General features: G+C 39.4%; 1 protein-coding gene across 8 annotated transcripts; it reads right to left on the bottom strand.

Annotated features, from left to right (window-relative positions):
- Positions 1-686: 686 nt before the first annotated feature.
- Positions 687-25,937, bottom strand: GAPVD1 (GTPase activating protein and VPS9 domains 1). 8 transcript variants are annotated; one of them, XM_009489995.2, is made up of 26 exons: positions 25,728-25,937; positions 24,465-25,308; positions 23,138-23,224; positions 22,013-22,147; positions 21,702-21,891; positions 19,700-19,860; positions 18,655-18,784; positions 17,641-17,766; positions 16,638-16,811; positions 16,205-16,345; positions 15,576-15,710; positions 14,210-14,348; positions 14,017-14,046; positions 13,657-13,763; positions 13,166-13,539; positions 12,552-12,639; positions 11,363-11,443; positions 10,591-10,713; positions 9,949-10,078; positions 9,443-9,552; positions 8,842-9,001; positions 8,175-8,362; positions 6,576-6,789; positions 5,924-5,996; positions 4,855-5,052; positions 687-4,134 (listed from the first exon to the last, which is right to left on the bottom strand). In XM_009489995.2, the coding sequence occupies exons 1-26, from the start codon at positions 25,910-25,912 to the stop codon at positions 3,994-3,996; spliced, it is 4,464 nt and encodes a 1,487-aa protein (XP_009488270.2). In that variant the 5' UTR covers positions 25,913-25,937; the 3' UTR covers positions 687-3,993. The 8 variants fall into 8 exon arrangements, with proteins under 8 accessions (XP_009488270.2, XP_009488271.2, XP_075572159.1 ...); XM_009489996.2 differs by lacking the exon at positions 14,017-14,046 and adding an exon at positions 10,379-10,399 and having other exon boundaries at positions 9,949-10,076; positions 10,556-10,713; positions 13,657-13,734; positions 14,229-14,348; XM_075716044.1 differs by having other exon boundaries at positions 18,718-18,784.
- Between the last annotated feature and the right edge of the window lie 756 nt (positions 25,938-26,693).

The following is a 26,693-nucleotide window of genomic DNA, read 5'->3' as shown; positions in this document are numbered from 1 at the left end:
CCCCCAAAACCTGAAAAGCTCTGTGTTAAGCAGCCAACTCAGCGGTGCATCCTCTCCCATTCACCAGATCTGGTTTCTTTTTTGCCGCTGTCCGCTCGCCGTGAGCTGTCAGCGCACGCGTGAAAAGGTCCCGCAGGTACGACATGGCAGCGATGCAAAACGGAAACCCCGCGAAGTCAGCGGCAAGTTGTTCGCGCTCGCAACGCCATCTCCAGCACAACCGCTGATCGCATCAGAACACGGCAGAAACGTGAAAGCCAGACGGTTAAACTGCTCTCCTTTAATCAGTTTTTACAGAATAATACATTAATAATCACGTTAGAGACAAGATGGGTTTCCTGTATACAAGATTGTGCAAGCTCATTAATTTAGATTTATAAAGGCTTTACCAGTTTCAAAGAGGAGAGGCAGTACGAAGCTTTTAAATAGAGGTAAAGCACAATTAAAGGGTACAGAACACACACTACTAACTCAGCAGAGGTTAATTCTCAAGTAGTACAGGCTCAACCAAGTCACCAGCTGTTAGCCAAATAAGAGTTCTCCTCCCCCTCCTTGTCCACTGCTTTCCAGCTGCTCCAGCTCTGCCGCCACGCTGCCAGCCGAAGGCTGCACAGTCTGCGCCGCAGCACGGCCGCGCCGGTTACGCTCGTGCCAAACGCACGCTTCGCTTGCCCGAAGCTTTGCTGCTGGCCGAGTCTGCCTCCTCCCGCTGCCGCCGCGCCGGCCTAAGCCCCCTTCCTCCACGCGCTACTCGGCATTAGCGTGGCAGTGAGTTCTCAAACGTCGGCGAGAATTTGGCTTAACAGAACGTGAACGGTTTCAAGCGATACGAACCAACACTGTGCTCACCAGCAACTCACCTACAGAAAACAGGTTCGTGGCTTTTTTTCCTGAAATTTATGGCAGTTACATTCAGCATTTGGTAGTACAAGGTCTTCAAAACAAAAACTTTTAAACTCAAATACTTAATAGGCCATACGCGTTCCGATTCCCCTTAAAGAGATTTTAAAAAAGCGTTAAAGAGAAATCTCATTTAGGGTTGGGAGCGAAAAGGAGTCTCCTCGGGATGAAAAAAACCCAGCCCTTTCACTCCTCTACCCAGAAAAGGAAAACACCACCTGTGTAACATGAGCAGGCATAGCCGTGCCATCCTTTAATTTGGCAGTTCCTCCAGACACGCCAACAAACCAGCACTGAAGACAACGATCGAGCCTTAAGTCCGTGACCGCAGTCGGCTACTAATGGCCTCTGTCCCCTCCCCTTTCCCCAAAAGGTTCCATTCATCCTTCAGTGGTTGAAGTATAATTTAATTAACAGAAAGCACCAAGTTTACAGCAACAGGTACGTGGTTGGCTGGCACCTTTTGGCAACAGTTCTGTTACTTTTGGTCCTTTATGCACTGTCTTTTCACCTTTACTATTGCACACCAAAACCTAACAACATCACTTCCTATACATGTAATTTATCATTTTAAAACAAAACATTATGGGACACCAGGGGAAAATAGTACGAGGATATTACAGGAAGTTTTTTAATTCTTTGGAAAGCCTAATTCTCTAACTACACCTATCGAGACTATATAAAGGACTTTCAGAGTAGGTTGGAAAAAAGAAGCAAAGGACCATCTTGCTGTGAAGACTCTCAGCTCATCTGGGGCTCACTGAAACACTGGTTTTAAAATATGTAAATAGTAATAAAAAAACCAACCCTCCAGGTTTTTTTTAAGTATTTTTCTACGCAGAAAAACAAAGCGATAAAAATTGTGAAGGAAATGGTTCTTGCCCCTTCCATAAAGGAGAGCAAATCTGAAAGACCCGATGGTGCTGATCAAATCCTGCTTGCGAGTGTGCAAGCAGAAGCAACGCACGGGGCAATCACCAACTTAAGTGTCTTTGTGCCTTCTTTAAGGGCTGTACAAATACTCTCCTCGACTAAAACCCAAACTGCAGGACTAAAAGAACTTTCATACATTGGTCTTAACATCTCAGATATTCAAGTAATAATTAAATATTACAGGACACTTCAATATAAATAAATTTATATTGCTTTTAGATATGATCTGGCCATATCTTCAAGGGCATATTTGTGCTTCGCTGCTGAGTGTTATTGGTCAGGGCTGTGCTTGCAATATTAAGTTATGTATTCAGCACCAAAATCCCATCAAGGCTAAATAACTAGAATATTGCAATGCTACACAGACTGAGTTACCACAGTAAGGCAGATCAGAAGAATTTTGTTTCTACTGAGTATTGCTCCTCCACACAATCGAGTCTCTAATAGAGGAGAAAGACTATAAATAAAAGAAAAAAGGTACCATCCCACCCTCTCACCTGTGATTAGTTTGGCAAAAATGCTATACTGAATTACTTACTAAGAGTCCTAGAAAGTAAGTTTCTTTAATTATGCCTTGACAAGTAGCACAGCCAAATCAAGCACTTGATACTTTACATAAATTGCTCTAATTTCAGTTAACCAGATGATTTTCCCAAGTACTAGTTGCTTACAGGTTTTAATCATCAAAATGCGCGCACACACACACACACACACACAAAATCAACCATATTTTGAAAAGAATGCGAGAAAGATTGTGTTTTCTTTACCACTCACAGACACCAAGTCTTAACACATCCCTCTGTCAGAAGTGCAATGAACACTCTGGGAAGAGCAAGAAATAATACTGACATGAAAAAGTTAAATGCTTGCTGTCCTTTTTCCACTGTAATTCTAGCTAAAAAAGAACAGCAAGTGCTTATATACAGATAACAACCACTGGCCATCACTCAGACCATTTCACTCATGAAAAATCCATGTGGTATTGTGCATAAGAACTTCTTTAAATTGATAATTGTCAGTTTAAGGGAAAGGTGGGGTGAGAAATCTATAAAACACCCTGAACTGATGTCATGATATGTTTCATAAAGAACAGTGTTACATTTTAAAATATTTTATATGAACAGTAAAACTTGCACTGCTGCATAGCAGACAACACGAAGAACATTTAGTAAAAACATTCACTGAAACCCCTGGCATATGTATTTAATGTCACTAATCAAAATATATATTACAGTCCAAGGTTCTGTTAAGGATCTCTGTTTGGGGTTTGTACAGTATACACAATATTTCAGAAAAAAATATTACAGTAAGGTATTTTATTTCTCCTTTTTTATATTACTTATCTATTGTAACTTACAGTCCCTCTCCTCTATATATCCAAACCTTTATAACACCCTAATGCCCTAGCCAAAAAGTGTTTAGCTATCTAATAAGCCCTGTCTATTATAAATTCCAGTTTTAGAAATTTCAGTAATCTTAATTACATTTTAATAAATAGTTCAGTTTGCCCTTTTTTAATCTTAGCCTTTCGAGGAAGTCCTTTCATTACCAAAACACAGTATATCACAACCTGTTAGAGGTCAGAGAGGCTTTTGCTTGTTTATTCAAAGGATAATGAGTCCAAAGATAATTGCAATGCATTAAATATAGGTATATAATATTTACACTGTCCTCTCAGATTTTAAATTTAGGTGAAATACAACTGATAACTAAATGTCAGCTACTACAAACCTTCAGTGTGGCTGGTGTTTTATTAATAAAAGGTGTATTAAGCTAGAAAGAATAGTAAGTGGTTGCCCTGATTCTTCTTGTTTCGGTTTTCTATTAGAAATTAAATGAAGTGAATTATTCATGTGAGTAAGAGTTCAGGAAGAGGGGTGGTGGAAAAAGCATGAAGAATTTTCTGCATGTTTTGAGATTCCAAAATACCTGAAAACTGTGGTCCCTTTTGCAGTACCAGTATCTTAGGGGAGAAAAACATAACCAAAAGAGAAGAGGAAAATCTGTTAAATTAATTTGATTAGTAAAGGTGTGTTTTAAAATGCCTCAATTCTGTACAGTATTATACAAGGAAAGTCTCTTCTTCAGCTTTTGCAGCTGTTGTACATTCTTATATACTCTTCTTCTGCTAACAGTCTGCCCATACATGTGCTGTTTGAGTTATTTGCGATCATCAATAGTTTTAATGAATTCAACTGCTGCTGTGAACTGCATCCACCAGTATGATTCTTCTCCAGACAAACAGTTGGCATAGAAACTACTAATGTACTGAACAGTGGACAGCAAGCAAGGTGGATTTGCCTGGGGGTTAAAGAAGAAAGAGACACTCACAGCTTGTTTGCAAAGCTAAACATAAAACATTACAAGATACAGAAAAGAAATACAATCCTATTTGTACCGTGATCCTCACACATTCATAATACATGATTACCTAACATATCTGTAGGGTGCTCACCGTTTACCCGTTTCACACACTCAGAACGCATCACACTTGATGAAAGGAGCATTTTTCCAACAAGGAAAAATGACTAGCAGGCCAAGAGAAAGAAGGGTAACACTGACAGAATCTAAAAGTCATCAAGGATTTCAACACATGGAAAAGCCTATCGTTTTAGCATCTTATATGTGGCAGGCCATTCTCCAAACACTGATGTGTTGAAAAAGGTCAGCAACACAACGCGAATCAGTCCTAGTGTGGGTCTTGGTCCTGAGAGAGGACAACATTAAGCAGGCACAGATGACAGATGCTGGTAGACACACCTCAAAAAAAAAACCCCCAAAACCCACACCACAGACAACACCTGCACCCCTATCTCCTTCGTTCCAAACGCAAAGTTTGCTTGGATCCAAAAACCATAACTCTGACAACATTTCTGATGTTTCTATTTAAACCTGCCGAATTAGACCTGGTTTTGAGTCTAGCATGCTCCCAGTTACCCAAACGCATTATTTTTCTTCCTAGAATTTGCTTGTTTATTACAAGAATTAGCTGGGGTTTGTGATCTTTGCAGAAGAGCTCACCTTTATGAGGACAAAGACCAGAACAGGAACAAAATCATCTGCCCCAGGTACTGAATCTTCATTTGCCAGACTAAGCAGGTTCATGATGGTTGAACACATTCGCAGGATACACTGTACTTTGTCTCGGGGTGTTTTATAAGCACTTATTGTGCGGATTTCAGACTGTGCAGATGGCCAAGGTGCCTCTCGGAGATATACCTAGAAAAAAACCCAACATGCTGCCAGTTCTTGTTTGTCCAAGCTACTACTGTGCACCACAAAGGATCTGAAGTACCAGAGACTTGCAGGCAGGAGCAAGGCTCCAGAGAAATAGGAAGCTTCCTAAGTCAAGGTGGTTACACCACATTCACAATGAAGGTGGCTTCCTGCTGTGTTATAATAAAAAAGTACAAGGAGCCAGCACTCTATGTGCAACATAATTAGCCTGCACCTCTCCCTGACTTCTCCAGTACAGTTTCAAATTAAGGCAGAGCTGTATGCCTCAGTCTTCCCTATCAGAAGCTTTATGAACACTCACTGTTTTGAGTCACACATGAGTTCAAGTGCTGAACTGAGAACTAGGAAAGCTGCAAACATCCAGCCTCTGACAGACTTCTTAAGCCTACCAACCTGCTTTTAGTTATCCTATTAACCATGAGAAAAGTGAAAGCACTGGGCAAATTCACAGATCTGCAAGGCTCCATTAATTCTGTCTAGTTCAGGAAGTTAACTTGACAGCTGTAAACCACAGCTATGGCATATGAATCACATTAGAAGCATAAAGGATTCAAATCTTGTCTTTTGAAGCAAATTACCAAAACGTTACTGCATCCTACTGCAGTGTACTATTAGTTCTTAAATCCTACTCTCAGGACAGAGGCGACAAATCAGAAATTAATTTGGAAGGATCAGTCAGCGGAAGATACCAAGGCATGGGTACAGCATGTTTTTCCTGCAGGATATTTCAACTGTCACAGATCGAAAAGCAATGCTTCTAAGCGTAAAACAAAGCAACCCTCTCCCCATCCCAAACACAATCAAAACCAAGCACCCCAACACACATACAAAAGGGAAGGAAAGGAGTTGTTACCTCAGGTATCTGAAGTGCTTTGTGGTTTGCAGTCACTACTTTAGATAACCGCTGTATGTGCTCATGAAGGACCCTGAAAACAAACACAAAAAAAAAGAATGAAAAGTAAGCAGCAGCCAGCCAGTAGTCCCCTGGGATTTCCCCTAGTTTTCAGTTTGATACAAGAGAGATCTTCAGGAATGCATATAATCATGATGGTCCTACAGCTAACGGACACTGGGTCCATAAGAGTTGCAGAGGATTTTGCCATACAATCAAGTACAACCACACAGCCAGTAGAGCATTCAAACAGCATACGTTCTAAAACACAAAATCCAAAAACCCCAAATGCATGGAAAATACCATAACAAAACAAATGGAAGAGTCCTGAAGCAGACTTCGATCATTCTCTCCACATACACACTTGCAGATCTGAAGTCTGTATCTCAAGTCATTACCTTTACAATTTTATTCTGTTCTAGCAGTTTGTTGCAAACACAAACTTTTGCACGTGGTGCTAAAGCACCTCTTTGTTCTTTTACAAAACGTTCCAAAAGAAAACATGAGTTTGTATGGCATGGCTGACTTAAGGTCTGTCACATGAAGACTGAACAGCTTCCATCTGCACCAACTGCAAAAGAGAAGCCAGGTACTTCAAATTACATTAACTTACTGGTCACGCAAAATATCTCCATCCTGATTAGGGTAGAACGCAAGTTTGAAAATACGATTCATCACGCTGCGTTCTATAGCTAATTGTGCATCCTGAAGCTGTTCTTCACTGGCGTTCTGCCATATGGCATCCTGAGCCATAGCCCCGTATAAGAACTGAAGAAAATCTTCAACTTGGGCTGTTTTATCATCTGCTGCTGTAAGTTTCTGGAAATCTGATAAAAAGTAAAAAGAGAGAGAACATTCAGTTAAGTAAAAAACACGGTTTCTGATAGGTTTTTCTGGAAAGAAGAGCCCAGAATCTACTTCAGACTTCTTGCCAGGCAGCACTGAGGCTCTGTTTTGCCCACACCGCAGTAAGGGAAATACAAGCAGGAACACTCGAAATAAATGAAAGAATGAAAGGAAAAGCATATGGAACACATTTAGCAAAGCACATGGTCAAAATACTCCACTTGATACTACTGTGTTAATCACTTCCTCTGCAGTACCCGTTCTTATGCCTTCTTTCCAGCCACCCACAGAGAAAACACCCAGAACAACCACTAGAACAGTCGCTGGTAGGAACCAGCGCACGCAGAGTTGTCAGATGCTGAAAGGGGGGGGCGGGCAGGGGAAGACATCAAGAATACCCATGTGTACCATTTCCTACCCCTACCTTTATTAAATATGCATAGTTGCAACATTCATATTTATCTACAAAATACAGAATGAGCGGTGCAGCCAAGTTAATGCAGCATGACCAAATCACTGGCCATTCATCGGCTTCATATTTATAGCACTCTGCACCAGAAGACAACTGCCACTCACATCTGCCAGCAGCCTAAACGCCACAGTTGCCAATTTCTTTTTTAGATCATCCAGAAATAGCTGTCTCCTTTCTGTCCAATGAAAGGGCTTTAACTCCTTCCTGGGTCACTGAATCTTATTACCAGAACTTTAATCCCAGCAGATGTAAGTTCTCATTAATTCCAGCCTATTCAGCACATTTCATATGCAGCACTACATGTTCCAGGAGCAAGAACTGACTTCAAATTTCTTATGTACTTCATTAAGTCAGGTATGTGCACAGAGAACATAGTAACAGTTTGGTTTAAGTGACTCTGCTTTGAGAGAGTTGTCTTCCTGGTGCCGATATCCCTTACGCTATGATATTTTTTGAATCTTCGATTCATTTGATTCATACTACCACTATTCCCCATATCTTCCAAGGTACAGTCTCAGGTTCTGTACTCAGGACTGAATGCTGCAACTTAATTTACCATTTATCAGTAGATCTAAACTAGTATTCATGCTTCTTCCATGGGGCAGATGCTAGATAATATGATTTAGCGTAACTTTTTAGGCCAAGTGAGGTCAAATCACCTTAATTCTCTTAGCCCATGAAAAATGCAGGCAGTTACCGTGGCTTAGCTGCCACAACATACTATTAAGTCACAGTAATCTGTCTATTTGAGCCATTAATTCACCAGCTGAAATGAAAACCATTTTAGGAATCTGCTCCTCAGATCAGAAGTTGTATTTTAAAACATTAACCCGAGCCAGCATCTAGATATGGAGTAAAGGAACATAAACATCCCACAGTCTGCATGAATCTCACCTTGAATAAACTCCCTTATTTTCTTTTCTTTGCTCTCTAGCAGTAACCTCACACATACTGTAGTGAAGTATCTGTTGGCCACTTCTTTATCTCGCAGAACTCTTTGCAACAGCCTTTCCAAGTGCGCTTGTGTCGTTTGCAGGCCTTGGCGACATCGAGTTAAATAAGCAATATATGGAGCTCTTTTCCTAAAATAAAGAGTGCTCTACATTAGATTCATAATAAAGATAGAGGCTAATAGCTTTACAAACTGTTAAGTTGTAGTGCAAGCGGAATCTTCAACCTGTTATTTTTAAAACAAAGGTAACACCTGAGTTAGGAAGTTCCAGCTTATACAGATTTCTCTGACTGAATTCACTGCCCTTGCAGCACTCCAGAATGCTACGCTAAAGCAAATTCCAAACAGCATCTCTTGTGTGTTAGAGCTGAACATTAGCCACAAATTGATTCAACCTGAGTTTATTACTATCTGAACTGACTTAAGGTCCAAGCTTTTTTAAGCCATTCGCAGAGAGGTGAAACAATTCCATCATTTTGTGGGAAAGCAGAGATACAACAACCTAATCTGGTAAAGTACAATTTAAACCAAAAGGGATCTTCCCAGTTTGCTAGCAAATAACTACATGCACTTGGAAACCCATTAGTAATAAGATACTGAACAAAGTACCTATAGTCCTCCGCAATAGATGCCAGCAGCTTTCGACAGGTCCTGTTATCAAAGCGGCTTACACATCGCATTGTCTCTTGCAGCTGGGCCATCAAGTTCTTGTCTTGGAGGTTAATAGCTTCGGCTAGCTGAACTTTCAAGAAGCACACAATTTCATTATCTAATAAAGAACAAAGGAAAATTATTAAGGAAAAACGTAGGCATGATGAAAATAAAACTGGTTTTGAATATGGGAAACACGTAACAGTTTAAAACAACGCTTCTGTACATTAGGCAATAAATGTTATTTTAAGAACACTTTAATAAGTCTTTTTGAATTTTCCAGATATCAAGGGATAAGTTTTCATATCACTATCTTATTTAGTATTTAGAACCATTCTGAAACGCGAAGAGGGCCAGATAAGGTGACAAATTCACCTGTCTGCAAATAAACCTAGAATGAATGGAGGGATGCAAACACAAGACACATATACTAAGTCAACATAAAGTATATCTATGCCAAGCAGAAGTTACCATAAATGGTGCAGTACAGGTGCCATTAGATGGGGAAAAAGAAGAGGCACATACAATACAAAATATCTGTATGCAAAAGAACATCTACCTTCAGGATCTGTGTGATCTGGTAGACCATTCCTTGTTGAATGTGTCAACATTGGGAAGGCAACAGAATCTGCTGAACAAAGAGCCAGTCTCAATTTCTTCTTCGCATCCCTTAAAGAGGAAAAATATTTTCTTAACAAAGTTGCTGCAAGGTCTGCTTCTTCAATAAGCAGTCTTTACTTTTGGGGTTTTTTTGTTTGTTTGTTTTAATACTGCCTAAAAGTTAATTTAGCATAATTTTAATACACCAATGTTGTCAAGACTTTAGAATATCAGTTCTTTTGATATAGCACCTAGACCAGTTTCAAAAGGAATTTTCCTAACACTGAATTGCTCTGTCATCTCAGGTTACAACATCCCCACTTCATCAGTAGAAATATGTTTGAAATGCTTAAACTAAAAGCATGTAAAAGTTTACAATTAATCCATATTAAGATTTTTGTGGGAACCAATCACATGGCTTCAGTTCGGCTTTGTGGGTAAGATTAAACCTGCAAAGGTATTTACCTATAGGAGAAAGCAGAACTTTGTGGCTGTGCTACTTGACTTGCAGAGTCTGGGAGATCATCTGCAGACATGTTTTGCAAAGCCTCATCACGTGGAGAGTCATGCATGCTCTCACCATCCCCAATAGGCTCTATGGAAATGAAAAAGCCAACATTACACTTGAAGAGAGGAGTCAGAAGAAGCAGCTAGACTAATATTCTCTATTTTCTTCTTGTTATTCTAAGGGCAGGGGGGAACAGAGACAGCAAATAAAACAACTTGTTCTGAATAAGTGAAAAAAGTATATTAAAAATATACAATCTACAAATCACTAAGAAGAAATTGCATCAGTTCTGGAAGGCAATACACTTTTTCATTAGTATCCATTAAAAAAAAAAAAACCCCAACAAACCCAAAACTGGCAAGAGATGTACTATTAACAACCACCCACCTCAATGGCAACATGAAAGAGCTGTCCTTGGGAATACTGATTTAATTCCCAGTCTCTGAGGGACTGTCCCACAGATTATTTGACAACTGTTCCTGGTTTAGAGTTCACATTGTTCAGCTGTTAGTACTAATGTTTGTCTAGAATACTGAAGTGTTTTTATCTTTAAGGAGGAGAAACTATGTTGGTGGTGGTTACGAAAGCCACGTTCTTACCTGCACCATCATAGTTTACTATGGCTCCTTCACTAGGACTGGTTCGCTTAATTGCATTCCTGTATTTGTCCAGAATGTCCTCTGCAGCTTGCGCCTGTGCACTGAGCCTTGGGCTGGGATCATCTGAAAAGACCATTAGAAACAACAGGAGTTAACCTTGTATTGTGCCAACTGAAAGCAAATACAAAAATTGAGACCTAGACATTTGGACTCTGTTTTTAGCCACATCAGACAAATAGCTGCTTGTGTTCCATGTAGCCACAATTCAAATATATTTATGAAGTCTGAAGCAAAAGCACCAAAACAGTACAATGAAAGTGAACAAATAAAGCCAGATCCTTAGCATATTTGTAGTGTATACACAAATGGTTCTTCTATATTTGAAGACTTCTAGAAATGATTAGGCAAACAGAAAACTAAACACCCAGGTTCAAATCATGTTTAATTTAGCACTTGAGTAATTATTACAGGAACATGTCTGCAGCTATTCTTACAGCTCAGCTACGATAAGGACATAAGCTTTATAACAGGGCGGGGGGGAAGTGAAGACTCGAATCGAGAATCCAGTACTACACATACTGACAGAAGCATGACAATTTAAAAACAGTCTTCAAGGCAAGACATCTTTATCCACTTTCTTATTCAGAAAGGCAGCTGTGAGCATTAACTACAATAGCGTATACCTCTCCGTAAATAGATACCTGGTGGCCACTCTGGAACTCTAGAGGGCATGTTATGAGAGAAAATTACTATGATGATATTATTCACATACCTTGAAGTGTTGAGTATCTGTCAGGCACCATGTCATCTTTGTCTTTTTCTTGTTTTTCCTTCTTTCTAAATGGAATAGGAGCTGAAAGTGCAAGGTACTTTATCAAAGGCTATACTGAGACAACGGCCAGAGCGAAGAAACTTTGAGGAAGTGGCTGCTGCAGAAGTTTGTCATCAAATAAACTTCAATAAAAGCATAAGCCTGTCTATGAGTTGGAGCAGAACTGTACTGTCATCACATGTAGTAAGCTCCACCTTTAACAGACATGCTACCATGAACCAGGCAGAACAGCTTTGCCTTCCAGGTACAGTATGCTCCAGGCAATTACTAGGAAAGAGAGTCAGGTAGCTTCCCATTTTTATTTACATATTTATTTGTACTTCAGTTTAGCCAACAGTCCTAACTCAAATATTTGTCATAATGACATGAATCTTTTCTGGCAACTCCTTCCCACTAGTAAGTTCAGGGAGAAGATGCAAAGACAGCACATTGTGAAATGGAAAAGCAAACAAAGTGGTATTAAAATACTATATCATTATCTAAAGTCACACAGAGACTGCAAGGATTACATTGGTTCTTTTCTAACTGAAAGTCTGGTTTAAAAAAAGGCAAGAATATCTAATATTGCACACATTGTTACATCCCCAGTTGTCATTATTCACAACACGAAAGCCAAATATTATTACAAAGCTTTACTTTGTAAATAGCAAAAGTCTAATTTCCACTCATGCCGTGTTACAAGAGATATCCTAAGTTATCAGTATGCTTCAACTAGCACGCTGCCATCCGTAGAGAATTAAGACTAGTTCTCAGTGAAGCTGCAATGAAGTTAATACCATACAACTGTGAAATGACTGGCCTCACATAAGGATTCCAAGGTCACCGAATGAGTAAAACAACACAATGTCTAACCAAATTCATTTCAGCTTACACACCTCTTTATAGGTACTGCATACTTTGTATTTCAATAATTGTCTCTTTACTGCAACACTTGCAATTCTGTAAATAAGAATCCTTTATTTCTCAAAATTAAACAGGACAGCTATTACTCTATAACAAATCTACATCAGTCTGGTCAGCTTTTCCAAGTGGAAATGTAAAAACTTTCTGTAAAAGTGACTAAAGATATAACAAAGGCAGCATGCACTCTTACTAAAGTATCAAAACCAGACAGACAGGATCCTCCTACCTTTAGGCATGGCAGACACAAAACGTTTCCTCCACCAGGGCTTGTTTCTGTCGGACTTCTCATCATCGCTGTCTTTTCGTTCTTCAATCTGCAGAAGGGCAGAGTCTACATTTGAGCATCTACCACATCAAGTGTAAAGACAAAATTTCTCCTTGACGTCAGGTTATGCTACATCGACTGTAAAAACAGAACTACAGCAGAGCACAGAAAGCCATAGCAGATTAAGTTAGAAATATCCCTCCTGAAGAAGGCAGCCTACAAATGCAAAACCAAAGACATGAAGAAACTCAGATTTCGCTTACTTCTTTTTTAAGAAAATTACTTTTCAGGACGCTGTAGCATTTTAAATTTGAATACTACAACAAATCTGTTTCTGAAGTCCTGCCAAATCAAGTAAAGCTCATCCAGTAAATTTAAGAGAAGCCAGATTTATTTAAGCCACTCTGAACATCAGAAGCTTTAGCTTGTAAAACATTATTGGCCAACGTTTAAAAGGTAACAAAAGTGCATTGTAACTCCTTGGCTAAACACATTTAATACCAGCTTTCTGGCATTAGATGTATAATTAAAGTGGGCACGCCAGAAAAAAATAAAGTGAGAAACAGAAGCCTTACCTCTCCCCTAGAGGAGTCTTTACTGGGAGACGAAGATGATGACTGAGATGCAGCCACCAGAACAGCTGCTCCGGTGTTGGTGGTCGGCATAGGAAGCTCCCTCTCCTCATTACCAGGACGTCTGTTCCAGCCAGGATCACTCATAGGTCTCCGAACTGTTGATACTATATCTGAACTCCTACTGCGGACTAGCCTCTCTGGATAAGAATGCCTCTGCTTGAATGCTTCTAAATCAGTTGGAATTAAAGCATGAGACCCAAAATTTGGTAATCGGGCCTCGTTACCTCCCATAGCTCCCTCCAAGATTGGTGGATCCGGTGGTGGATGAGAGGGTCTTGCATAGTGTACTTTAGGCCTTACTACAGCTGATACACCTGAGGTCATAAGCATAAAAGAAGCCACATTTTAAGATTCTTCCAAATTAGCTGATACTAACATAGAAGCATTGAAAATGCCTGTTTTTTTAAAAAAGTTTATTCTTTACAACTCACTCTCATTTGATGACAGAGGGTCAAACAGTGCAAGCAAAGAATCTGTCTGAGAAGGAGGAGATGTCAACTGACTGGCTCCTGAAATACAGGAAAAAAAAAAGTTTGCACTGTAACAAGAACTACGTACAACATAAGGGACATCGGAAAAACAGCCCTCAGCAACAAAAGTTTACAAACTTATACTGCAAATTATTTTTAAAGATATTCTTATATGGAAAGATCTCTGGAGTATGCTGAAATGATCAAAGAATTACATCACAAAAAGTGGGGAAATCTTGAGGAGTGGACCAATTCCAAACTGCGAGAGGACAGTCAATTTAATCAAACTGAATTAAGAAAAGGTGATCTTAGATCTAGCACTCAAGCTCTAGTATTACAAAATATTGGGGTCTCTTTGTCAAACAAATACAGTGCTAGCAAATAAGGAAAAATGTTAAGCTTAGCCACCAGAACTTTGAAATTGAGAGAAACTGTAAAATTTAAGGATTCTACAAGTGTCATTTTAAGCAACGTTGTGAGACCTCAGTTATCAGACATTCTGATTTTCATTTACAGGTAAGTAACTTGCTTACCATGTGCTGTTTCATCCATGTCAGGACTTGTCACAGAATCTTTTCCCCCAAAGTCGGAGCTACATTCGGACCTGAGATCCTCAATCTTATTAGGAATATCTTCAGATGTTGCACTAATACCTTACACATAACAAAAGAAGAATCTGTAATAGTCTTTCAGAGAAAAAGGAAGCAAAATCCTGAAGCTGTTAAAATGTTTGGTCAACACTGCAATAATCAAGTCCTAACTCACAGTAGCACCTAGAGACATTTCGTTCTGAATTTCTGTACTCCTAAAATAATATTTTATTTCTGATCTACGTCTTCAACTGTTCTAACATAGCCACGAATACACTTTGACAATGGGCATTAGAAAGATGCTTCGATTTTGCAGAAAACTAAGAACTGCAGTAGACATATGCTGATTTACTTAAAACTTGTGATAATAAACTAAATGCAAGAAATTTAGGAGTTTCTTCCAAATCAACACCGTTGCTATTGTAGCACAGAGTATTCGATGCTCTGCTGCCTTTTTTTTTTTTTTCTGTAAGATGAACAAAGAATTACTGCTTTGAAAATTCCAGAATGAGTGCGAAAAGTTATTTTGTGAGTGAAGTTTTGAACATGAGCCAGCAGTGTGCCCAGGTGGCCAAGAAGGCCAACAGCATCCTGGCTTGTATCAGGAACAGTGTGGCCAGCAGGAGCAGGGAGGTGATTGTCCCCCTGTACTCGGCGCTGGTGAAGCCGCACCTGGAATACTGTGTCCAGTTTTGGGCCCCTCACTACAAGAAAGACATTGAGGTGCTGGAGCGTGTCCAGAGAAGGGCAACGAAGCTGGTGAAGGGTCTGGAGCATAGGTCTTATGAGGAGCGGCTGAGGGAGCTGGGGTTGTTTAGCCTAGAGAAGAGGAGGCTGAGGGGAGACCTGATCGCTCTCTACAACTACCTGACAGGAGGGTGTAGTGAGGTGGGTGTTGGTCTCTTCTCCCAAGTAGTTAGCGATAGGATGAGAGGAAATGGGCTTAAGCTGCGCCAGGGGAGGTTTAGGCTGGAAATTAGGAGAAATTTCTTCACGGAAAGGGTAGTCAAGCATTGGAACAGGCTGCCCAGAGAGGCGGTGGAGTCACCATTCCTGGAAGCGTTCAAAAAACGGGTAGATGTGGCACTTTGGGACATGGTTTAGTCTAGTCTACCCTTGATTGGTTTAGTGTGGATTTGGTAGTGCAGGTTAATGGTTGGACTGGATGATCTTAAAGGTCTTTTCCAACCTAAACGATTCCATGATTCTATGAACTAAAGCAAGTGCAGCAAAGCAGATGATGATCATGTTCTAATGCAGGAGCATGTTCTCAGAGGCAATTAAACACACCTGATACAACGCTGAGGCCTGGTGTACTGGGTCGAGAACTGACCTCCCTTACATCTGTGTCATCAGATGTGCTACCCAGCCCAGAACAGCTTTCCAGTTCTTGTAGTCTTTCCTCCTGTTTTAAGTCTGGGGCCTCTACAAAAGGGAGACAAGCAGAGAGAAAAAGTATCATTACTCAATGCCATGCTCCCTTAATATGGGGGAATGGGGGTATGTGTTGATTTAGTATATTAAGTTCTAAGCTAACTCAACCAGATCAGCAGGAGTTTTCTCCCTATACAGAAGGCAGAACTCTGCACAGATAGCAATTCTCTACCTGCACAAGCATTCTAAAAAGTTTTTACTAAGTATTGTATGTCTTAGAGACAACAGTATACAGTAAAATCTTCATTAACCCAAGTAAACTGTGATTTCTTAAGTAACAGTACCTCTCTCACAATGCTTTCCATCTTCTCTCTGCCTAGGAATAGTTTGTCCTTTTAATACTGGAAGTATTCACAAACACTAACTTAACCCTAGGACAACAATTTCTCAAAGAAAGAGAGAAAGGGTTGTTGCTTTGCATTATATGCCTCTGGAAGAGTCTTGATTCACGCTAAAGTAGTAAGCAAAAACTGCACGATTCTGACCTGAATCACTTGGTAATACTTCCACACTCCAGGCCTCACTTGTGGTTTCTGATATGGTTGAACCTGTGCAGGGATCAAGCAACACGGATCCTGAACCTGGTAAACACAGCAAGCTGCCTAGCATGTTCTCTGCAGCTGCACCTGCAAAAGTAAAGCCAAAGCATATAGCTAGATATAGACTTCCTGAAGACAGCTCTAATAAGAGAGAAAAATAAGAACACAGATTAAGTGTCCTTAATAAAGCAATCCTGTTGAAAAGACAGAAATGAGCAACCAAATACAATACAGGTCATGCACACAAAATCCTCCTACAGAAAAGTGCCAGTCTAATCAATGAAAACACACCTATTTAGAAAGAGAGGAAGGCTCTGCAGCCTCACTATTTTAGAGCAAGCATGAAGCATTTTAACATACCAGATGTACCAACAATTACCTGCTATTTCTTGCAAACGATCTTCATCAATATTTGGATCGAAGTCACTTCCCAAGACATCTGTACTCCAGGTTTCACTCACAGTTTCTGATATATCTCTGTCATCAGTCAACCCCATCATATCACGGATTTCAAATTTACGGAGCTTGTCATCAAGATTATCCTGAGTTGTGGCTATGTAAGAATAAAAAGTTCTAATTTTTTTAAAAGGCTTCTCCAATGATTTCCAACTGAAAATAGGGAAAAAACCCAACAAACCCCAAACAAAGCAACCCTCTAATTCTGTCAGGTAAGACAGTGTTTTCAAGTCAGGCCTGAAAAGCACTATAATACTATTCAAGAGATGCTGCCTGAAAACAGTCTTTAAGCACACTTGAAACGCAAGAAGAAAAATCTTAAACTACGCATGGTGACCTATCAACCAAATTGACAGACAAAACGAATACAATTTAGCACACTATCAAGAAACTGATACAATCCCTGTAAGAAGAACTTATCACGGAAAAGCTGAGGCCTCCAGAGATCATTCAAGTCCAAACCCCCTGCTCAAAACGGGGTCAGTTACAGTAGGCTGCTCATGGTCACGTCCAGTCACGTTTCGAGTATCTCCAAGGTTAAGACACCACAACCTCTTTGGGCAGCCTGTTCCAGCATTTGACAAATATATATTAAACAGGAGGCTAGCCAGACGCTTTAAGACTACTCCAATCCAGATCACCCGATTCCCTGAAGGGAAAAACTTGGTATCAAGCAAAACTTTACAAGCAGTTTCCTATAAAGGACTCAAAATCCCATGCCATTTCCTTTTCCTAACAATGGACTACAAGAAATATTTCTAGGGAAAAAAAACCCAAACCCATAAATAAATGCAAGAGCCATTGCACAAAGAAAACTTTTACTTATTTTTTCCTGAACTAGCCAATTTTTCAGCCTTTTTCCACAGAACTCTGGCTTTACCATCTACAGCACCTCAGGCACTTGTCTTAAAAAAATTTGCACCTGCCTTGTTCGTGCTCTAACAGCTGCAGAGCTTCAATGCCATTGCTCCCAGAGGGGCCCGCGCCAAGCTCTGACACAGACTCCCCTTCTAAATCCAAAGATGACACTGAGTTGGAGCGATTTGAAGGACCTGTGAAAACAGATTTTACTGTAAATCTAATTTGAATAACAGTTCCTAAATATACAGCATTAACAATCCAGGACACAATTAACTAGAAAGATGATAAGAAATGAAGTAGCAGTTCCAGTACAAAACACCAAGCTGATGAACTAAATGTACATTTGCTCTACTCTTGACCCCTACTCTATAGAGACTTAACCTGCACTGTAATTTGTACTTCTCATGTTTAGACTACCATACTAACTACAATAATCTACAAATACGTTACCAGAAACAGCTGGAATCTCACCATTAGTGTACTTTAACTAAAAAGTCAGTATAGTCTTTGCCATTAATTTATTTACTTGTCCATGAATTTGTTTTCTTATTTTGAGGAGAGAGAGCACAAAAACTAAATTATGGAAGTTACACAAAATAATGCATGCTGAGTGATCTGTACAAACCTCTTCAATACCACAACCTGTGCTTTGTTGTGTCTGAGGTTCATAAAAAGGAGTTGTCCAGAGCCCAGAAACTATTCTACGTAATTATTAAAACATGATGAAAAATAAGTCTGAGAAGTCTAAGTTTAGAGCTAAGTTAGATTATCTTAATAATTAGTACTGCACTTAAGTTTCAAAAAAAAAAATCCCTTTGTTTTCTCTTTCTAAAAACACTTAGGTTTTTTTCTTTCTAGTTCTCAGACTAGGTTATGCTTTTGCACATCAAAATTTAGCTCCAGATTTTTTCCTTTGAATGGCTAAGAGAAAAGACAGGCTCTCAGGGTAAAATAACAAGCACAGTCTTCAAAATGGCAAAGATGACATGCTGTACTTAACAGAAGTTCCTTTTATAGTTAAGGAAAAAAAAAAAGGGGGGGGGGGACAAAACTTCTTCAAGACTTAAGTAGCCCTTCACCTTCAGATATTCCTTCCAGATTATCACTGCAGAGGGAAAAGCGCAAGGTTTTATCAGGTTTACCATGGAGTTTGTTTTCATCAACGGGGACATCTCCTTGTCCGCCATCTGCAAGCTGCATATTTAAAACCTGGAGAGTTGGGGAAAAGAAACAGAACTTCCTTAAAATAATCTATTTTTCAGATAATTAAGCAGTAAACAAAACATTGCTTTTTGCATTTCCCCCCCCTCCCCCCCAAACGTTAATGGCACAATCAAATTTCTAACATTCTGTTTGAAAAAAAGACAGCTATCTCCAGAGTCAGAGCCTGGAGAGAATGTAAGGTAACCAAGATGTGAACATAAGGCAAGTCCTGATAATAACGGAGCCACCAGCTCCCTCATCACCCCAGCAGACAAATATAATACGGAAACTGATCGTTACGAGGCTGCAAAAGGAGAGAATCCAAACTATCAGGCAAGGCTGCCGAGATGAAAGCAGAAGCTGTGCTATGGCTGATGAAAGAAAAGGCTGTAAAACCAGCCTTACCCTAAGCAACACAGCCTGAAGGCATTCACGGCACCTAGACCACAGCTCCGCCCTCACAAGCAGCTGGGCCTGTGCATTTCAAGACTGAGCTGCCAAAAACGTCACAATCCGTGTTCCAGTTCTGTCATTCACCTGTGCCACTTGATCCAAAGACAGAGCATGCAGAGAGACAACTGAATCAGTTTCTTCAGGCTCAGAAGCAATAGCCCAAGTTTGCTCTTAAGCATGCTAGATAACAGAGCTTCTTCATAAATCCGCCAGGTTCATTTTTCCTATGATAATATACTGCTTTTCACACCTTGCAGATATACTAAGGGGGGGTGGGGGTGGGTGGAAAATCAAACAAAGGGAAATCTGAAAGCTACAAGCCCCAATTTCAGTAAAATGAAGTAAGGATTTTAATTCCCATTCTGGATTTATTACCCAAACTTAGCGTCACAACTTCATTGTTCTGCTATTATAGAACACAAAGGCTGTACTTTTCAAAATATCCAAGACACGATAGTTTTCACATACCTCATTTTCTGACATCATTCCTGGAGTAATCTGTGGACCTGTCCCCAAAGAAATCACCAGCACTTCTTCTGGCTGAACTTCTGGGATAGTCTCCTGGGAGGATCCTTCATGATCTCCATGCTGATCCATTAGCATATTTGATCTACTTCTGCTACGAGTTGCTAAGAAAATATTTTGAAGTATCAACATTAGAAAGCTTTTCCTTGTTTAAGGAGGGAAAAAAAAAAAGACAATACAATGGAAATACAGAACGACAATGTTTTGAATTCGTAATACACATACTAAATAAACTTACAAAATGAAGAGTCATATTAGACTTTGAGAGATGGAACTAGTGTTTAAATTTGAGTACTGAACTGTGGAAAAAGCAAACTTCCAACATAAAAGTTCAGAGAAACAAGGTACACTATGTCCTGTTTGCCTACACAAATTCAGTGTATTCCAATCACAGGAAGGTCCTTAATAAATTAATTGAGAAAATGAAGAAGTTTGTTACCAACAAAAAAAGGTCTAGGTTCCTGTGGTTTATAACTCTGTTTAATTAATTTATTTAGAGTTTTTTCTCCTAAAAAGCAAGGAAATCTTATACTAACAGGTGCCTCAAACCCAGACACACAATTCAACATCAGGTGGTTTACTTTCATTATTTTACAACTCTCTATTAGTCTTTTCAAGTAGTCTCATATTCCCACGTTTGGCACCATGGAAGGAAAAATGCCCACATGGAATTAAGATTTCTAAGTATGGCAGGATGACACCCGTTATTTCTTTATTTGATCCAGGGAAAACAAGGCAAGTGTGCAGAAGTCCCAACCAAATTTTGATTATCATACAAAGGCTCACAAGGTGTTTTTAAAAACTACATGTACATACGAAATGAGTTTCATATAGAAATCAATGAAGAAAGCTGAAAAAAGCAACTGATTGCCAAAGTAAACCAAAGGCATGCTTAAGTTATGTGTTAGAAGTAAAGGTTTCACAGAGAAGAATGGAAAGAGGGCATTACCCACCAAAAGGGGTTACTAGAGTTATATGAGCTGAAAGATTGGTAGCAGAAGTATCCCAGGCAGTAATGGCTGCCAATTGCTGTCCTGGATTTCGAAAGCATTAAAATGAAACAAAAGAAATAAAAAATTTGAGCAAAAACTATTTTATACCATCAAAAAAAAAAAAAAGCTGTTGTGCCACTACTTTATAGGCGTAAGACCAGAACAATTCAGAAGTAGAGTTAAAACAACATGGGATAGGTTTGTTTTGGGTTTTTTTTTTTTTTCCCCCTCACCTATGAGGCTCCACCTATTTTCATCCTGTTACACACTAACACCAAATCTCTCAAACAAAAATACCCCATGTGATCATATTAATGTGAATATACACTGAAGAAGAGTACCACACTTCCTATTTTAAGAGAAAATATTATTGAAGTGGAAAAGTTCAAGACCCAGAAATCCTAGTCAAAAAGAGGACAAAAAACCAAAAAACATAAAATCACATTACGATATACTAACAATTGGAATTAGACCAGGCAAATAATGAAGAAGAAAGCTTCTCTTCTCAGCACATACTCTAAAAGTTCTGCTCTTCCTTTTTCATCCTCCTCCACATTTGCTCTCTTCTGACACACAAAAATTTTAAACTTATTCTATCCCACTAATTAAATGTCATCGCTTCCATCTTACCACTTTCCTAAGCAATCTTCCTTCCTAGATCTGCTTCCCATCTTTAAACTTCCCCTTTATTATCATTGCACTAGTGTGACTAACAACCACTCCAGTGTTTTTCTCAAGTTCAATCCAGAGTGATGAAGCTCACCATACTTGCATCGGAAAGTAAGGAAGTTCCTTGGCCTTCTATGCAAAAGAAAATTTTTCACCATCTACACAGAAAAAGTAGGAACTGAAGGCATAGTAGAAGAATAGCCCCAAGAGATGACTGAAAAAATGGCACAGAAAATGTATCAAGGTATCAGAAATCACGCAAGAAGTCTGCTTGCTCTCCTTACCTATTGGTAATCGATTTTTTTTGTTAGCTGGAGTAGTTGCAGGAGAAAGTTGTGGGGTATTATATGGAGTCATTTCAAGGCTGCTGCTTTTCCCTGGTTTGTTCTGGGGTAAGTTTGCCAGCAAGTTTTCCAAAGCCATCCGATCTTCCTTCAGCTGATCGCTTGACATTACATTCCGCATAAAGCCAACCTAAAAATTTAGAATTAGCGTTGGTAAGAATTGCAGCATAAATTATCGGCATTGTTTATCCTATCTGTAAACACATGGGGACAAGTTTATACTACTTCTTTTTAAGAACTTAAGATATTACCAGAGTAGTTAGCTGGCTGTATGTCATGTAAACAACTGTTCTACTCAGCCCCTCCAGAAGGTTAACAGAAGACATTGGAGGAGTTTCAACTGCACGCCCATCAATGACTACATCCAGGAAAGCAGCCACACAGCTCTGCAAAGAGAAGAAACAGTTTTTAAATGAGAAACCACTTACTAGAGTTTGGAAAGAAGTTACAACAAGAGTTAAGTAGTTTATGTAACGATGTAAGTTTTGCTTCCTACTTTTAAAGTCTTAGGACTTTAAAATCACGTATCATTAAAATCACTGAAGATCAAGCAAGGAAAGCGTGCAGTTAGTTTTAGCATTTCCTTCACTCCTTTTCTGCATTCAACAGTGTTACTTACTTAAGTGTCGTCTTACAATTTTTAAAAAAATTTAACTGTTTTATGGCAATTAAACTGCCCCTTCCTGAAGAATCTGCTGAGCGCAGACTAAAAGTGAAACAAGGAAGCAACACACAATGTCACTTTCTAATCTGATTGAATGTTACTTGTATAATAAATGTGTAACTTTGTATGATGACTATGTAACAATTATAACCAGCAAAAACCTGGAAGTTACACAAGCAAGTCAACAGCTTTTTAAACATTTGACAGTACATCAAAGATCATTAGTTTCACTGTTCCTCTGATGAAGCTAATTTCAGTACTGCTACGGATGATTCATACTAACAAAGGAAAAACTGAACAAAAAAAGCAAAACTACGCAAAAAGGAACAGAAGTTACTTGCACTAACAAATTACTTGGTGTTAAGCCAGATTTCATACAAAAGTTGTCTTCAGATCAAAGGGTTTTCTTTAGGTTTGGTAGAAAACCACAGACAGTAATTCAGCATTTCAGTTTAAAAGGTAACTTGCTTTTATTTCTTTTTTGTGTTTTCTTTTGAGAAGTATTCTGTCAGAGTAGAAGCGAGAATCGCCGACCCTTAATTCTAGTACGCAAGGTTTTGTTCCCAGCTTTGTGCAGGTTTTAATCTGCTTTTCAGTACATGTAACTTGGAAGTTACACACTTAGTAAGTCCTTTGCAATGCCTGAAAAAAGAGACTTCAGAAGGATGAAGTATACACACGAGTCTTAGTGTTTTGTAGTCTGGGTTCTTACTTTGTCAAATTTAGCAAGGTTGCTCTTCATACGTGGATCTCCCTCTTCAGAACCTGTCATTGCCAACTGCTGCAGAAGTCTCCCAACCTGAAATGAAAAAGAAATATGAAGAACAAGCATTTCAAAACAACATCATGATGGACCCAATTATAAAAAATAGTTAAGAAAAATCCTCCAATCTAAATGTTTTTTTCATTTAATACTCCGAGAAATACTTCTGATTGAGCAGACAGAGTCTTGTGCTCGCTTTCAGGACAGAAAAAATGCAAGAAGCCTTAGAAAAAAGCAGTCATTGCATTTAACAAGAAAATCTGCACACAGTATGCTATGAGCATCCATACTTCCCCCCTTTCCAGGAACAAAGCATGCTTTGTTTTTACAATACATCAGAATTGAGAGTTGAATCTAGGTCATCTTAAACCTAGGCATTTTAAAAGGCTGTATATATTTTACTAAGAATATGCAGGGGGGTGGGGGGGAGCAAGAGGGCTAACCCTTGTTTCAGAGCTTATATTCCTCATTAATCTCCAATTGCAAAACAACTCTCAATTTTAAAGTCGCCAACTGCAAGCTCTGCTACAACACACAGGCAGTGACACAGGAGAGAACTGCTAAGGTATTTTAGAAAAACACTAGCAAGGCCCTGTCAGTAACAGTCTAGTGAGTAAAACTCACTGGAATGATTATACTGTGAGACTTGCTGTCCAGTTTATAGACAGCATTCAAAAGTAGGTTTTGTTACTTGTGTGGGGAATATCCTCAGTCAAACAAGTGTTGCTTAATACCCTTAGACTACACCTCTACATACTATCATTAAATTGCCCAAATATTTGCACAAAGACAAAAATTTGTCATGAGGACTGGGGAATACTCTAAGGTCTAATAAAACAGTAGATAGCTACCCATCAGGAACAGTGGTCATGACTGCCAGACAAGAAGGTTTTTCCAGGAAAATATTTCATTATTTTCTGCAGTACCTTGCATAATATTTAACATTGGCAAGGACAGCACAACATCCATTTACACACGTTCCAGAACTCTTCCTATAGTCACTTTTACACTTTAGCTTCCATCCCTTATAACAGCTTTTCTAAAGTACATTTGCAACTCTTCTAAGAGACAAAGGAACACATGCTATCAATTCTTTTAAGTCAGTTTTTTAAGCAAACAGATAACTTTAGAGCATGCCTTTAACACAAATAGTTTGTTAGCATTCTTCTTACAGGTAGGAGGGACAGTACCTTTACTGTAGTAACATCAGTTCTAGTGGAAAAAAAAGGCCAATAACATTTCTCATACTTTAAGAGTACTTTAAAGTGAATCATACCTGCATCAGATTAAATCTTGCCACCTCATTTATAGGAGCATCAGAAATTATCCCATACTGTTCTGGGTTAACAATTGCCGGACAGATGAAACACGCTAGAAGAAGGTCTGTGCACATTGCTCTGACCTCCCCAACCTCCAGCCTGTCTACACAGGAGAGCGTTTTGTACATTTGTGACACAATCCATCTCAAACTGTGAGGAAAACAGTAAGTATTTTGTTTGAGATAGCCAATGAATTTGTTCACCAAGGTCACCAGCTTGGCCTCATTGGAGTCAACCATCTCCTGGACTCTCTGCCTGAACTTTTCTGTGCCTTTCTCGCCAAATAACTTTTCCTGTTGTACTGGGGAGAATCTCTCAATTAACTTGTTTGGATCAGTTTCCAGGTGGTCTTCATCTTCAACCAGAAGCTGCATAATTGGCTCATGTAAAGTTGCAGTAAGAAAAAGTTTTGCAGAAAAGAGTCCTTCAGAGAAAAGTTTGAATAAGATGCTGAATGCACAGGTGCCTCGTCTCAACAGCCGCCTAGGGTTGTCGCTTTCCTTGAGTTCAAATTCAATCAAGTAACGGAGGACCTGGAGGAGGTAGCTCTCATCCTCCTGCATGATGCAGTTGCCATAAATGGAGGTAAAGACTGTGTGAATGACACTCTGAGTGTTGTCCTGGTTGAGCTTCTCTCCGGCAACCAAACAGGATGCAATAAGCCTAGGGTTCTCTCTCAATCTGTTTAGGAATTCTCCATAAGCAGCCTCCTGAAATCCCAACTGCTTATATCCATCCACAAACTGCGTGTCCTCCAAGATTTTAGCATGCTGGCAACATTCAGCAGGAGAAGCTTCAGCACTTTAAAGAAAAACATTGAATCAGTTTAAGTAAGTCTTAAGCAAACAAACTTCATAAAAGATACCACCTGGTCAATCTATTAACTAGACTACCACCAAGGGAAAAAGTCTTTCCATATAGTTAATACAAATGATTTGCAAATTCAGGAATAAGGAGAGTTTGTTCCCATAAACTCTGAACAGAAACAAAACAAACACATATATTTAAAAAAAAAAAAGAAGGTAGCCTGAACAGCCAACAAGTAAGTTTCAGGTGAGTCAGATTCCCTACTGGAGATCTGTTTTAAAAACTTACTATTTTTATGATTAGTACAGCAAAGGACTCCAGATACTAAGTGTGAAAAATCTGAAGGATCTGCTGCAATTCACAGAAGCTTAGGAGCTTGTTCTCCCCAGGACCACCCCAACCCCCCAAGTCACCTTGTTATGATCAGCCTGTCCAAGTTAATCCTTTGCTGCTTGGAAATCCATGCTGTGCGGTACAGCTTTTCGGCTGTCTTCAATACATCTGCATTGAGCCTCTGAATAAGTTGCTTTTCTGAGTTTACATACAGTCGTTCCTGCTTGAGGTGATGAGCCAGCGTGTGTATATCCAGCTTCACCATCTTGGGCAGCGAGCGGGTTACACAGTACTCACTGAAAGAAAGAAAGAAAATGAAATTCCAAATTGGTGAATTCCAACAGTTAGGGAACAAGTTCTGTCAGCCGCGGTGAAGCGATAAGCAGGTCATAAACTTACATTTAGCAGTAAATACTGCTGTGCCCCTTCCATGTTAGCATATTAATATGTTCTCTCAAATCCACAGCCCACCACTTAATGACTGAGTCACTCTTTCTTAATGCAAGGTTTCCTAATTGCCAATTTCATTAACACCTTGTTAAGCCAGCGCATCAGGTTCACTTGCATAGTAGCGAATGATATTTTCAACTCACACTTGTGGACTGAAATAGTAATACAGTACAGCGCTACAAAACTCCTGCACCACACCTCCCATACACAAAGTAAGAAACTGGCCATTACGTGGACATGTGTGGCCATTACTACAGCTTAGGTGACCCAAGCTCAGGGAAATGGAGTCCCATTCCGACTCACTGTCTGGTAAATAATACGCAAAAAGACTTCTGCACTTACTACTTTGTCCTAAAGCATGCCCACATAACGCAGCACTATCCGAGTACTTGGGTGTGGTTACCTCTGGCCTTTCAAAACAAAATGCCCTCTCTCACCTATGCATAAGAAGCACCAAGCTCCCAATATTGGTCTTTTCTGCTAAAAAAAAAAATTGAAGAATAATAATATTATTAATTTAAAAAAAAAAAAACCAAGGAGTGCCAATACCCAGATAAGGCAGAAGCTGGAAATAAGTCTGGAGACTCTGCTCAACA

The sequence above is a fragment of the Pelecanus crispus genome, chromosome 9 (genome assembly GCF_030463565.1).
Source record: "Pelecanus crispus isolate bPelCri1 chromosome 9, bPelCri1.pri, whole genome shotgun sequence".
Lineage (NCBI taxonomy): Eukaryota > Metazoa > Chordata > Aves > Pelecaniformes > Pelecanidae > Pelecanus > Pelecanus crispus.
This window is presented reverse-complemented; position numbering and strand designations above follow the sequence as displayed.